General features: G+C 43.6%; 1 protein-coding gene across 2 annotated transcripts; it reads left to right on the forward strand.

Moving 5' to 3' along the window:
• The first annotated feature begins 354 nt into the window (after positions 1-354).
• CCNT1 (cyclin T1) lies at positions 355-12,081 on the forward strand. Of its 2 annotated transcripts, XM_081844456.1 has the most exons (9): positions 361-568; positions 1,763-1,844; positions 3,088-3,216; positions 3,961-4,021; positions 5,310-5,372; positions 5,736-5,781; positions 7,708-7,871; positions 8,137-8,207; positions 8,665-12,081. In XM_081844456.1, exons 1-9 carry the CDS (start codon positions 393-395, stop codon positions 10,027-10,029), a joined length of 2,157 nt encoding a protein of 718 aa, XP_081700582.1. In that variant the 5' UTR covers positions 361-392; the 3' UTR covers positions 10,030-12,081. The 2 variants fall into 2 exon arrangements, 1 of the variants encoding a protein (XP_081700582.1); XR_014151996.1 differs by lacking the exon at positions 7,708-7,871 and having other exon boundaries at positions 355-568; positions 8,665-8,734.
• Positions 12,082-15,515: the final 3,434 nt, after the last annotated feature.

Consider the following 15,515-nt stretch of genomic DNA (forward strand, 5'->3'; position numbering starts at 1 on the left):
AAGGTTAAAACCACGCTGGCATAGACTAAAACGAACACAAACAAGGCTCATGTGAGTCCCTCTTCTTCGTGTGTCACTCTACCACTTTTGCCTCTATGGCGCTTCTTCGAGTCCATACGACGATCGCCATAGAGATGGGCGGCATCGACCGACGCACCTGAAACGTAACTGTCAACGCAACGCCCCACCCCTACGCAAGCCAGTACCGGAAGTTCGGCACGCATATCCTCTTCCTTTCTTTCTCCCAGCGGGAGAGGAAACGGAAGTACGCATGCACGCACGCACGCACGCACGCCCAGGCTCTCTTGGGCGAGGTCACGCAAGCGTCGGCCGGTGCGCGGTGCGTGCGTCTCCACACGCATGCGTGGTTGTCGACGGCGACGGCGGCCATCATGGCGGTGTGTGGCGCGGCGGCTGCAGCAGGAGGCGGCGGAGGGCGCTGGTATTTCAGCCGAGAGCAGCTGGCGCGCAGCCCTTCCCGGCGCGCGGGGCTCGACCCAGACAAGGAGCTGTCGTACCGGCAGCAGGCAGCCAACCTGCTTCAGGATATGGGCCAGCGCCTGACTGTGTATCCATTGGGGGACTAGGCCGCGGCAGCTCGAGCTGGGCTGGGTTGAGCAGGGTGCGGGAAGCGCGCTTGGGCCGCCGGGCGAACTAGGCCTCGCCGGGGCTGAAGCCTCGGGGGCGAGAGACCAAGGCCGGGGCCTCGCGGTGGTTCGCGGCCGGCTTGGAACGGGCCACGTTATTAGGCCGCGTCCTACGAAGACCGCGCGTTGGGCCGGGAGCGGGTGGGAGTTGGGACGCGTTTACGGTTGGCCGCGGAGGGTGGAACTAGGTGGGGTCGGGGAGAGGAGACTAGGCCCTGAAGCCTTGATCGAGCGGCAAGGCCCGAGAGAGGAAGCAGTTATTGAGCAACAACTTGGAAGGCGCGCTCATTTGTTAGCAGGCCGGCTTGGCTTGGGATTGCGAATCTAAGATTTGAGCTAAATTTCAAGAGGGTTATTTGCTGGTGGGAAAAGAGGCCAGTCTTGGTTCCTGTACGGACATTTCTCTTTTGCGCAGGTTAATGCTAGTTATACTTAATTGCGGTATATATTTTTTCAAAATGCAGCCAAAGTTCCGTCAGTGTTTCTTGTATTAGGTTTCTTGATTATGGAAGAGTAAATGTTGGTGAGCCCTTAGCAATGCTTTAAAGCTTGGTTCTGATTTCAAAGATGTGATTTAGCCTGGAAAATTAACGTTTGTGTATGTCTGTTTAAAATGTGTGTTCAGAGAGAGGGTCTCTTTACTGTCAGTACAATCCTAGCCAGGTCTACTAGGAAATGAATCCTTTTGTGTGTAGTGGGGCTTATTCCTAGATAAGTGCTATTATGACTGTAGCCTTAGTATAGTGAGTTTACTTAAAGGTCATATGGCACTTAGTGTGATTCCATGCACGTTTATTTGGAAGTCCCATTGGTGTTTACTCTTGGTAAGAATGCAGAGCATTGCAGCCCAATATTGTTTTAGCATTTATTGGTGTTGAACTTCCTGTGTAAGCCTGCATCTGAAGGATAAGTGTTCTAATCATTTTGTAGACATCTGGGATTTGCTAATGTGTGATGTACGTTACCTCAAAAACACTGATTCACATCAGTGTGTGTTGTGAAGACTGGAATACATGGGGCAGTGCAGTCCCTTAAAACCTACAGTTTGCAGATAACCCTTTTAAAATATGCTTGGAAAGCCTTTGTCTGCTTTTTCCTTAACCACAAGATAATAGTTCCCAACTGACTATCAATACGGCTATTGTCTACATGCATCGGTTCTACATGGTTCAATCTTTTACTCAATTTCATCGAAATGTAAGTTTTATTTATTTATTTCCCTATCCATCTGACAGGGTTTCTCCAGCCACTCTGGGTGCCTTCCAGCAAATATTGAAAATACATTTGTATCACTTGTATTAGTACTTTTTCTTAGTTAGAATTGTACATAGATATGTTTCATATTCTCCCTTATCCCACGCAGATTAAGAGAAAGGGTGTGTGCTGAGTATTGTGGTGGAAATCTTTAAAGGTTTTATTCTATGTCACATTTTTCAGAAATTAATTCCAAATAATTTATTATGAAGAGTGTATGAGAGCGAGGATAATCTCTATTAAACATTTGATCTCATTTTTCTGATCTAAAACTACATTTAAGGTCGCTACCAATTATACATAAAGAAGAACAGAACATGAACAGATTCATTTTGTGTTCACTAGTTCACACTAATAGTTAAACAATAAGATAATAGAAGAGTGAAATGTAGTGGCAACAGCAATAGCAAATCCATAATGAACTTAGAGGCATCACCTAGGTCAAATGCTTATAGGAACAATACCATTTTGCTGGTGTCCATTTTTTGCTGAAGAAGAGAGGAAGGTAAACTTCCTGAGGCAACACATTTTAAAACTTGGATGCTGTAACTAACAGGGCACACATTCCATATAAAACTGGATGGTTTTAACCTAGGTTTCTGTTTCAATAGATCTGTATCAAGTTTTGGACTCTATGGTGATCAAGGTAGCTCCTAAATTGATCATCAGCTTAGCAGTGGTCTTCACTTAAGGATCAGCAGTAGAATGCCCCAGGAAAACTTGAAAACTTGCACCCACAGTTCCTTGTACAAGTTGTTCATTTTTGTAACTTAGTTTTCCTGTGATGATAAGACCTGGAGTCATAATGTTTTTAAGGAAAAAAATAAGCCTATAATTCCCAGAAACCATCCTCTGCATTAAATTATAGCTTCTACTGTGCATAATTTGTGCAGTGTGAAAACCCAGGTATTTATATCCCAAATTAGCACTGGTTGACTACTGTTTAATAGCTTTCATATAAAACATTGGTTTTATACAATCCAGTATGTTCTGCAGGTTATGATGCCTTGCCAAATGAATCTTTTAATGTTTGTATATACAATTCAGCTTGTGTACATTTAGTCAAATAGTAGAACTACCAATTCTAAGTTGTTGTTAAGATACTTTCTCTGGCCTTTTTGAGACCAAGGAGGTTTGCTGCCATTTGAAAGAGGATGTTGCATTTAAATTTATTTTCTCTGTAAAGTCTGTAGCACCAGCTGCCCTTTTCCTGGCAGCCAAGGTGGAGGAGCAACCACGAAAACTGGAGCATGTCATCAAGGTCGCTCATGCCTGTCTGCATCCTCAAGAGGCGCTTCCAGATACCAGGAGTGAGGTAAGTAATTGAATACCTGTGAAACATATACAGTGCTCAACAAGTGAGGGAGGGGAAAGGACGAATCCTGGCAGTGCAAGTCCCCTGTGCTTCATTGGATCTAGAGTGCTACAGCTTTGTTGGAATATTATCTGAACAATAGTAATTAGTTCTTGAATATTGCTGGTGCATAGTACAGAAAGCTTTGGGGTTTTGTAAGCCAAATAGCTTGTCTGTCCTGTGTGTTCCTGCTAGAGTGTTGTGAATTAAAGCCAGATGTGTAGCACTGTTTGTATGGGTGGATATTGCCTTCCAGGATCACCCTCTTATGGTGACACAGAAAACGTTGTTTGAAATTCATTCCTGTCACTGCCATTCAAACAGGAGGATTGTTAAGCATATTGTTTTACATCTCACCACAGCCCTTCCTGACAGGACCAGCACATCTAACCTTGCCAACAAGGGGGAAGCTTTATTCTGAAGCCAAATTGAAGGAAAGGGCAAATTTTTAACACACACTGATAACTTCATGGCAGTTGAAGCCATTATGGAATCAAGAGCAGCCTCTTGAGCAAGCATTGTGTCTATTGGGCACTTAACATTTTTTTCCTGGGAATGGGATGCTTGTGCCAATTCTCTCCAGCATTGACTATGATAAAGATTCCCCCTTGATATTTTTTTGCCTCCCCAAGAGAGTGTTAGAAATATGCAGGCTTGATACAGAGTGCCTCATCACAAGTAACCTGCCTGTCCTCTCAACCCCAGGCTTACCTGCAACAAGCCCAAGACCTGGTCATTCTAGAGAGCATAATACTGCAGACCCTGGGTAAGTTTTTCCAAGCGGACGGGCTGCTTCATGAATCTCAGACCCAGGAAAGTTCCGCAGAGTGGAGAGTCTAATCCCAGTCTTCTTCACAGCTGGAGGGCAGAGGCACAGCTGGCCAGTGTGGGAGAGCATCAGTCCAGGCGACAAACCTCACAATTTATGACTTGTTTGATATGTTTTGTTTAGGGTGAATTTATTGACATTCTTGTAAACCAATATGAATGCAAAAAATTGGTTTGGGTTCTTTTTCAACAGGATTTATATTGTTCAGGTTCCATGCAGTGTTCTCTGGATTGAAGGCTTAGCAACATGACAGCCTATTGTTCCAATTGTATGATTAGCTTGGTCATGCAGGGTGGGAACTGGATACCCAGACAAACTGACATGAATTGTTGATGTTGAGCTTTTGCTACTTTGTAACTAATTCAAACAGGTTTTTTGATAGCTGAAACAATATTATTTCTATGCCTTTGGTAACCTCTTGGCTTACAGATACTATCTCTACTGTAATTAGATGAATGATATGATGCCCAATCTTGTTATATGCAGATATTTCAAACACTTTTTTGAAAACACCTCAGAGGTTTTTTTACAATCAAGTGGTATATAAATTATAGTCCCCAATGTACAAAGAAGTTATCCCTGGCTGCAAGGGACACAACAAAATTATCCCAGTAACAATTTCATCAAAGAACATCGCAGAGGAAGAACTTGCTTAACTTAATTGTTGCTGGTAGTAGTTACTGTCTGGCAGAAGGCAAGGCTTCAAATAATATTTTTAAATTGTCTTTCCTGAGCCATTGTCCACTGGGACTTCTCAGACCAGTCCATAGCTGGGCCAAACATTTCCCCTTAAAAGAAACCATTTAAAAACTAGGTTGATACTCAGTGAGCATCTGTTGCTTAAGAGGAAAACATTGCTTGTTGGTGTTTGGTGTGACAGGAAAAGCGCTCTTCCAGTAGATTGTAGAATTTTCTTTTCCTGTTGTTTTAATACAGGTTAGTTTTCTGATTTAGAATGTTCAGTTGTATTTTAGTATATTTGCAGCAGAGAATATGGTTGCCTTAGAAGCTAGACGTTTCTGTCATTTTCTTGTGCTGGATAACAGATTCATTTGAACCTAGGAAGATATTGTGCTTTCTTCTTGCTTGCAACTGAAAACAGCATGAGCTTTAATGGGGAAGAATGAGCAATCTACTTGCCTCCCAGGATCCAGAGGCATTTGTGGTATGTAGAAGCACAAGTATGTTATATCCATGACCTAACTGTCACCTGTTTTTCTTCCAGGGTTTGAGATCACCATAGATCATCCTCACACTCATGTGGTGAAATGCACACAGCTAGTGCGAGGTAAGCAGTGATTCAACACTGCTGTGATTCTGGCACAGCACTTATGACACTTTCACACAGAAGTGGTTGCGTTTCTTAGTCGACAAATTGTTTCTTGGTCAAAGGAACAAGTAAAATAAACAGAGGGTGTTGCTATACTAAATATTCACCCCTTACTCTGGCTTAATATGGTGGTAATGAGTTGGATACAAACTTTCAGAGTATGGCAGTATTAAAGTGGGCATTTACAGCTGATGAGTATATATATATATATAATCAAAGTAAATTCAATATGCTGAGCTATTTCCCAATAGAATATTATTGTATATTAAAGAGGTGCTTTGCAGCACTAACACGTGGTTTTCCTTTTTTTTTTTTTTTCAGCCAGCAAGGATCTGGCACAGACGTCCTACTTCATGGCTACCAACAGGTACATGTTGAAGGCTTACTCTTATTAGCTTTTTTATTTGGGAATGTAGTTCTTGACAATTGTAGAAGAACATCCTTCTAAACTTACAGAAGAAATGCTTTATTGCGCATTTGAATATCAGGGCAGTACATGTCTTACTCTAGAATAAATTAAGGTTTTGTTCTGAAGAAATCTAGGAAATAAGTTGACAATGCTACTAGCTCATGTACTAGCCTATGTTGTGGCCTAAACAAAAAAATAAACAGCTTTTATTAGGATTTTCCTGCTTGGTTACCCTGAAACAATTCTTGCTTGCCATAGGTGGCTGGCTATTTATAATTCCAGGCTAAAATTGCTTTGCAACTAAGTGTGGATCAGACTGGATCTTTCCATCTAGAAGTCAGTGAACACTTAGCAGCATTCATCTGAGATGAAAAGAATTAGATTTTCTTTTGGAAGAAGCTAAATTGTTGGCTTGAGATGGCTTTTTTCAATCTGGAGTTCTCCAGAAGAGAGATGCCTCTTCAGTATTTGAACCCTGCAACATGGTTGAAATCACTTTTTGGAACTATATTGTGTGCAAAGGCTGCCGTTCTATAGATTTTATATTTCATGTTTAGATTTTGTTCTGATAAACATTGCTCAGTTTAGTGCTCTTCTTGACAGTGTTTCAGACACTCATACAAACTAGTTTTCTCTGAATTCAGATGTGGTCTGGTATATGCAGCTGTTTAAATGTTTCAGCTTTGTACTTCATGGAGGATTGAAGTAGGGAATTTTGTGTCTAACACAGCAGTCAGCATCCTTAGGATTCTACTATTCTTTTTTAAAGTAGGGCATATAGAAACTTGGTGACATATGTTGTGCCTTGTGAAATTTCAGAAGCCAGAGAGTAGATACATAGGCCTTCCTGTGACCAATTAATGGGGTTTGAGTTCTCTTTCTAATTTCTTGTAGGATTTTAAAAATGCAAAATAACATACATGTAGATTTTCTTATTTGGGTTACCTTGTTGCAGAGTATATAGTCAGCTGATGTATAATATGCAAAGAGTACTAATTCTGCTGGAGATTAATTTATTTAGAAGGAGGGGGATGGAATGGGCTTGAGGCCTCATCCTTCTCAAAACGCTGCTTGCAAGTCCCATCACCACAGCAGTTGCTTCTTCCTCCACACCTTGTTTCATCTCTGGCAACTGGTGTAGGGGAGGGAAAGAGCAGCTGGCAGATCTCCCAAGGACCACTTTTGTCCCAGCAGACACCATTTACAAATCAGTGCCTTGCCCTGTAGTGTCTCCGGAAGAGTTTGTTGGGATAGAAATGTACCATGAGTAAAGTAGTATCTTGCCAGCATCTCTTTGTTATCAGCCTTCTGGGGCCCATTCCTGTTAGGTTGTTGTCATGCAAGATGATTTGATGCTCTGTGGAACTGGCCAAAGCTTAAAGGGAACTACAGTTTGTCTAAGGCACAACTGCTTGAATGTTGGCTTTTGGATCTGATGCCAAAATCTACTGCCATCACTGATCAGATTGTTGTATCTGGAGGTTTCTGGCACTTTTTGGCCTGGTGAATAAAATTCCTTTGAAAAAGAGCAAAGTAGCCCAAATCTCTTGAGATTGTTCTCTGGTGCTATTGGATAATCCAGCCCTGTGGAACCCCAAAATAGTAACTTCAAATGCAGCATTTTCCCTTTGCCCGCCCTGTTGGCCGTATGGGGGTCCTGGAGCTCCAGGCTGACGGGAGCTCCTGGAAAACCTCGTGGAAGAAGGCTGAAACAGTGTTGTTTTAAGCAGGGCCTGCTTGACGATGCAGAATAATTAAGGCTTTTAAAGCTGAGGGATGCTCACTTCTTGCAGTGTCTGTCCAGCGGGCGGTTGTGTGTGCTGCTGCCGTTCAGGCTTGGGAGCTTACAGCTTTCTGTTTCTCTCTCCCTGCTGGTGATGTCAGCCTTCACCTAACCACCTTCAGCCTGCAGTACACCCCTCCCGTTGTGGCCTGCGTCTGCATCCACTTGGCCTGTAAGTGGTCCAACTGGGAGATCCCAGTCTCCATGGACGGGAAGCACTGGTGGGAGTACGTTGATGGCACTGTAACTCTGGAACTCTTGGATGGTAAGTTTGGAGCAAGGTCAAATACATTCCCATGCACAATGAGGTATTTTATTACCTTGATATCTTCTAAGGGACATTCTCACCAAGGTTTCCAGCATGGCAATAAAAAATTAAGTGGGATTAATTTGATAACTTGAGCCAGTATCATTAGTCCCAGGAATGCTCCATCTGTTGCTGGCAAGGGCAGAAGTTAAAGCACCCTTTGGGTTCTGGCTTGTAAATTTCACGCCTCTTACTACTTGGTCTTCTTGTGTTTATCTTGCAGAACTTACTCATGAATTCCTGCAGATCCTTGAGAAAACTCCTAACCGGCTGAAACGAATCAGGAATTGGCGGGTAAGGTCCTCTGCACACACTGAGCATGGCTTGGCAAAGTTGTGTGCGCTCTTCAGTTTGATAAGTAATGCAGAAATATATGTATAATAAACATCTTCTGGCTGTGAGATGAATATTCAAGAGGTGTATGCTTCTCTACATAAACCCTTCTATATTTTTTTGAAATATCCAAAGGTTTCATCAGACAGCAAGCCGGGGTGTATAGACCCCCTTACTGCAGCCTTCTCCCATAATAGAATTTTCTAAAGTGGCAGGATCAAATGTTGTATGCTGTTGAAATGCGATGTATTCTATTTTCTTGCAAGACAATTTGTGAATGAAAAAATTGTTTATGGAAATGGCATAACAGGACAGCTGCAACAAAACAGGACAGCTCCTTCCTTCCTTCCTTCCTTCCTTTGTCCAGGAGAGAGATCTGGCATTCTAAAGTTGGTATTGCTTTTGTTTTTTCCCCTAGGCCTGCCAGGCAGCTAGGAAATCAAAGACTGATGATCAAGGTGATGATGATTGCCTCTCAGAACAGACCATTCTCAGCATGATCTCCAGAAGCTCCTCTGACACAACCATTGCGGGTCTGATGAGCATGTCTACTTCCTCGACAGCTGGAGGCCTTGCTTCGCTTTCAGGTGCAGCAGGCGACTCTCCAGGGGACCTTGGCACAGATGTGATGTCAGCAGACAGCTGGATGGCTCAACACCCGTCACATAAATTGGAGGTCAGCCACAGGGCCAGTGAAATGTCTTCCAGCACAGATCATCCACATCTCGATAACAGTAGTGGCCCCTTCTCTAAGCAGAGCATTAAAAGTGCACCACTGGCAAAAGTATCATTAAAGGAGTATCGTGCCAAACATGCTGAAGAACTAGCTGCACAGAAACGTGAGCTGGAAAACATGGAGGCAAATGTACGTTCTCAATATGCCTATGCTGCTCAGAACCTGCTTGTGCAACAGCAGCGGGAACGGGATGTGCAGCAGCAAGAGAATAACCCATCTCCCATCATTCTGAAAATCCCATTGGGTGGCAGCTCTGATGGTTCTGAACGGCTCCCCACTGAAAAGCCTGATAAGACCTCATCTGCCCTCAAAGTTCGGCTGACTGCACCAGGGGACAAGCCTGCTGTCTCTTCCTCCAAACCGGAGGAAATAAAAATGCGCATCAAGGTGCCGACTCTGTCAGAACGGCCGGGCTCTTCTGATGAAAGTAGCGGCAAGAGCCGAGGAGAGCACAAGGAAAAACATAAGGTCCATTCTTCTAACCACCACCACAACCACCATTCTCACAAACATTCACATGCACAACCTGTTGCCAGCACCAAGCGGCCAGTGGACTCCAAGCATGGTAACCAAAGTGGCATTGCATCCCATAAAGGTTTTGTCCCAATTTGTTCCTTCCGCAAGAGACCACTTTCTGAGGAGGCATCAGCTGGAGCACATGAACATCAGCCGAAAATCAGCAAGAATTCAAAAGGGGCCCCCATGCCATTTCCCTTTCCCCAGCACCCTGGGCATAGCTTGGATGCAGCTGGTCTCCCTTTTGTCCAGGGCAGCAAAACCAGAGGGGCTCCTGGGAAACTGGACAAGAGCACTGCCGGGGCCAATGGGCATAACATGAACCAGGCCATTGATTACCAGGATACAGTGAACATGCTGCACTCCTTGCTCAGCGCACAGGGCATGCAACCCACCCAGCCTCCCACCTTTGACTTTGTACATTCATATGGCGAGTACTTGAACCCCAGGGCTGCTGCGAGTGTGGATAAACCACGGCCGCCCCCTCTACCTTCGGAACCTCCCCCTCCCCTGCCGCCTCTCCCCAAGTGATTCCCGTTTTTAACTACTGAGGTTGGGCTGCCGTCTGCTGAGGGCATGTTGCTCGTAGTGATCTCCACTGCCTTGTGTGAATGCCCGAGCCCCTTTTTAAAACATTTTTATTATTGGTATGAGAATGTGGAGCCCTTGAAGCTGTGAAAAGATGCACCCATCTTTCTCCATGTGCTTCCCCTCCCCTCCAGTCCTACTGGAAAGAAACGGGGACATGTTTCCTGTCAGACTGATTTGAAGGTCATGAACCAACAGGAGATGGCATAGGGCTATTTAAAATTGTTGCAGTCTTTCTCCTAAAAGACATTTAAAATAATTTAAAAATAAGTTATATATGTTCTTAGTGTTGGTTTTATTTTTCTAAGGTGGACAAAGGAAGGGGATTACAGCAGAAACTGAAATGAAGGCAGGGCTCATGGGCTCTGCGCGCTCCTTAAGTGTTACTTGTCCTGGTGGAAGTTGCTTCCCTCTGAATGGAAGGCAGTGAAGGTTTGATAGGATGAAAAGGCATGAAAACTCTGAGGAAGGCATGAACATTAACTAGAAGCATAATGGTTGGGTAGGGGGTGGAGCTCCCCCCCCCCTCAATTTCTCCCTACTGTGGCTTTTGGTTCCTCACCAGTGAGTGTGGAGACAGATGGCAGACCCGTATTTCCAAGAAACTTTGGAAACAGCAAAGTGTGTTTTAGTTTCTGGCTTTGTCCAGCCCTTCCTGCTGAGCGGGAAGGATGTGGGAACGTGTCTTCCTTAACCTTTGACTTCCTGCCTTGACCACATTTCTTCCATTTGGGTGCCCTGCTACTGTGTGTCCCACCTAGCATAAGGCATTGAAAATAATTTTGATGGGACTGCGTTCTAAAGGTGGTCAGGACTGTGTCTTCCTGCAGGAACTCTGAGGGTGCCTTCAAAAAAGAGGGTCTTTGCAGCAACTTATTTGGAAGTGGGGGTTAGTTTGGGAAGAGGAGTGGGAAGGGAGGCAGAAAGTCAATGTGAATGTTAGAACAGTAATCGTGATTCTGGGATGCTTTGAACTGCATTATGGGATACAAGATTTTCATATTTGCTAGAAGCAGAAAAGGCTTTTCAAAGTATTTGTAAAGACAGCAGTGAGTGGAATCAGGCATATTTGGATTGGAGAATAGAGGAGTGAAAAGAGCTGGTAAAACCTAGATGAATAAATGGGAACTTGTCTCCTCATTTAATGATGCCTGCCGACAATATAAACCTATGGCCAGGTTTACTGTGTCCTGACTTTGAGATCTACGGGAAAATGTGGGAATTGACCCTGTGTAAATTGATTCAGAGACGTATTCCAGCCTAAGTTTGTATTGCAAAAGGCATAACATTCTGACCTGATTCTCCAGTACTGTGTTAAAGTTAAATGGGGTTATTCTTTTTTAAAGTGGCCATATATTTAGTGTTTCTGTAGATGACATCTGAGTGCTTGTTCATTTGACAGGATTCAGCCTTGGTTTGTCGCATCATAACAATTGGACTGAACACTTGGGTTGGTACTCATAAATCCCAGCTTTGCTGTCCTTTGAGTATACATTTCCTAGGTCAGCAAAGTATTTCAGGGCATTCCCACTGCTCTGAAGAAACTTCCAAATTAAAATCTGGAGGATTGTGTGGTGTAAAGCATTGTGGTTTTCTTAGCTGGAATGGAATGCTTTGACTAATACATATCAATAGGAATCTATTCCAGTGTGTTAATAGCAACTAAAAGTTGTGAACAAACAAGGCTAGCAATGGCCTAGGTCTGCAGTCTCATGTGAGAAAAGTTTAATTGCTGCTGGTTAGATAGAGTGTATCATGTTTAAAACAACAAAAGACACTCATCTGTGGGTATCTGTTTGGTTTTTATTGAAGTGTTTTCTCTTAATTTGGAACAATAACTATTTTCCCACCACCTCTTAATTTTTAAAGCAATGGTGTCTCAGCTGTTGATGGTCACAAACTTTGGTCTGGTTTCACATAATCTTTCAGAAACTTTCTAATTCCCAGCTCATATTATTACTATTCTAAGTTTCAATAAATGTACTGTCTCCACAATTTGTCTGTTCTTCTATATTTCAACAGTTGCAAACTGCCTTGGTCACATCCCAATATTTATATACAGCAAAGAAAGTCTGTACAGAAGCATTGGGGAAAGAACCTTGTATCATATAATAGTTCTGGATACAGGACTCATTGTTATCCTTCCTCCTCTGCCTTGTGGCTCTAATTTTTTACACTGGGATTTTACCTATCTTTAAACTGCTTTTCACTTCACCAGTTTTCTGCTTACAGCAGTCTGGGAGTGGGGCAGACAGAGGGAAGTGGCAATGCTGGGCAAATTATTCCCCCCCCCCCCAAGCAGTAGCAGTAGCACAATATCACTTTTCACAAAGTACCATATTTTTCGCCCTATTGGACGCTCCGGCCCATAGGACGCACCAAGATTGGGGGGGGGAATAAAGGGGAAAAAATTTATTCCCCCCCCCACAGGTGCAGGGCTGGGGGCGGGAAAAGCCCGAGCTTCCCCTGACCCCAGAACGGGTCCCAGAGCGAGGTTTGCTCTGGCTGCGCGCCCGGGAGGTTTGCGCGGAGCTGCGCCAAGCCCAGGAGTGCAGGCAGCTCTGCGCAACCCTCGGGAGCCCGGCGTGGCTTCGCGCCGGGCTCCCGAGGGTTGCGCAGAGCTTCCTGAAGCCTGTATTCGCCCCATAGGATGCACACACATTTCCCCTTTATTTTTGGAGGGGGAAAAGTGCGTCCTATAGGGCGAAAAATACGGTAGTAAGCCACCTTGTAAGATCATTGGAACTCCTCTCCAAGCTGCATATTAAATAAAAAGGACGTTGCTGAGCATGGGGAAAAGCCAGAGTCTGCCATCTGCAATAGTTTTTTTAATATCTCAAAAGAAATACAGTCGGACCTTGGTTCTCAAATGCCTTGGTACTTGTATGTTTTGCCTCCCAAACACTGCAAACCCGGAAGTAAGTGTTCCGGTTTTCAAACGTTTTTTGGAAGCCGAACGTCCGATGCGGCTTCCGATTGAGTGCAGGAAGCTCCTGCAGCCAATCAGAAGCTGCACCTTGGTTTTCAAACATTTTCGGATGTTGGACGGACTTCCAGAATGGATTACGTTCGAGAACCAAGGTACGACTAGATTTTTTTCAGGTGATCAATTGTCAGCTGCTATTGATTAACTCTTGCTTCTGCACAACCTGTGTTATGTTTGTGGGGCTTGCTGAAGGTTCCTGTGTGAGCCTCATTTAAATGAGTGACAGTTGCACTGGAGTGATGCCTACTTGATAATGCTCAGTACATCTTTGAACTGGGTGTTCTAACAGAATATTCTTGCCTTGGGCAGCTTGATGGCACAGGTATGCACTAGTATTTCCTTAGCACTTGGGGAGTTTGAAACTAAATGCTCAATAGCCCATCATTTGTATATTATACATCCCTTATACTCAATGCATTCACTCCTTTATTGATTCACAAATATGTAATGAACATTTCAGAAATAAGCTATGCAAATCAAAACAAAAGTACTAAGTAGTTTTTTCTTGGTCACCTCAGTTATGTATTAGGAGGAAGTAACTTAAAGTAAATACCGTATTTTTTGCACCATAACACTCACTTTTTTCCTCCTAGAAAGTAAGGGGAAATGTCTGTGCGTGTTATGGAGGGAATGCCTACGGGTGGCATGCCTATGGATTTTCCTCCTCTAAAAACTACTTGCGTGTTATGGCCGGGTGCGTGTTATGGAGCGAAAAATACGGTAGTTGGTACTTGTTTCCAACTGAGTTATTGCTAGTACTTGCATATATTTAGATCAGTGAAGAGGAATTTGTGGCTCTCCAGATGTTGCTAGATTCCAAATCCAATCCGCTCTAGCCATCATGGTCAGTGGTTAGGGATGATGGGACTCATAGTTCAACAGCGTATGGGGGGGGGGGCAAAATTCCTACTCCTGAATTAAACCTAAAAGAAAATAAATTAAACTCCATTTTTAGGCAATCTAAATTCTACACAAAATAATTTTTTTAGCAACCTTCTGTTATTTCTCACTGCAAAATTCTGGTTCTGCTGGGCTGGGCAATGAACTCTGCAGGGCACTGACGCTCCACCCCGCAACCACTGGCTTACGGTATTATGTTTTCAGCAGGTATGGCCCATGCATTTTCAAGCACAACATACTTCTGCAGCCATAAGGGCTAGAACCTATATTTTATTAATGAAAGCTTAGATTTCCAAGAACCTTAATTGTGCTTAGTTTTCTCCCTCTGACCCCTGTAGAATTGCAACATGTAGCTCTAGTTCCTCATCCTGTGTGTGTGTGTGTGTGTGTGTGTGTGTGCGCGCGCGCATTGTTCTAAAATATGTAAGGAAGTTTGCTTTAGAACATGCTTAAATGTAAATAATGATATAGGTACAGTGGTACCTCAAGTTACAGACTCCGCTACCCCAGAAATAGTACCTCAGGTTAAGAACCTTGCTTCAGGATGAGAACAGAAATCGTGCTCTGGCGGCAGCAGGATACCCTATTAGCTAAAGTGGTGTTTCAGGTTAAGAACAGTTTCAGGTTAAGAATGGACCTCTGGAACAAATTAAGTTCTTAACCCAAGGTACCACTGTATACTGAAAGTTGCATGAACTGCCATGATAGTATGGACTGCCAATTCAATAACAATTCTGCTAGGATGCAATCCTATAGTGGTGGAAGCCCGCCTATACTGCCAGAGACTGGACTATTATTATGCATATTTGTTGCTTTAGGCCAGGCACGTCCAACAGGTAGAACGCAGTCTCCTGGTAGATCACTGACTCCCCTAAAAAAGGCCCATTTTTGCCCTGCATCCCCTAAAAAAAGCTCGACAACTTTGATCAGTCTTTAACTCTGTGAGTAGATCACAGTCTCTTGGGAGTTGGCCACCCCTGCTTTACGGAAACATCTCTAAGTGACTTAAACAAATAATAGTAAAATGCACAAAATAACATGAAAAATAATAAAAAGTCAAGTATAATACTGTAAGTTACTTAAACCATTAATAACAAAACTTTCACCACACCCCTAAAGGAAAACAGACAATTACAAATAAAAACAAATGCCAGGGGAAAAAGAGATTAGTTTGTCTAGTGCCCCAAAAGATGTCAATGTCAGTGCCAAGTAAGCCTCTCTTGGGAAAGCATTCCTTAGATAAGGGAGCACTACTGAAGAAGCCCGTTTTCTTGTTGCCACCTCTGGCCTGATAGCACTGATATGACATGTGCTCTGGCAGAAGTCTCCCAATATGCCAGTGGAGCTGTTCTGCCAGTGAAGGGGGTTATGGGTGGTATAGGGGAGAAGCACACTCAAACCATGTCCCACACCTTTTCATTTTACGACTATGCCCATGATTATAATGGAACCAATACTCGGCAACGTAGCAACGCCTGCCAGTGCCTGGGACAGACCAAAGTTGTTGAGGTTTTTGTTTTGTGATAAATTCAAAGTTTTGCCC

This window comes from Podarcis erhardii (assembly GCF_964252035.2).
Source record: "Podarcis erhardii genome assembly, chromosome: 2".
NCBI lineage: Eukaryota > Metazoa > Chordata > Lepidosauria > Squamata > Lacertidae > Podarcis > Podarcis erhardii.

Bases quoted from the DNA above. Each gene is read 5' to 3' on its own strand.
- CCNT1 (XM_081844456.1), top strand. From the start codon at position 393: ATGGCGGTGTGTGGCGCGGCGGCTGCAGCAGGAGGCGGCGGAGGGCGC. The intron at 1,845-3,087 runs GTAAGTTTTATT...TTCTCTGTAAAG, and splicing joins TTACTCAATTTCATCGAAAT to TCTGTAGCACCAGCTGCCCT. The intron at 7,872-8,136 runs GTAAGTTTGGAG...TTTATCTTGCAG, and splicing joins AACTCTGGAACTCTTGGATG to AACTTACTCATGAATTCCTG.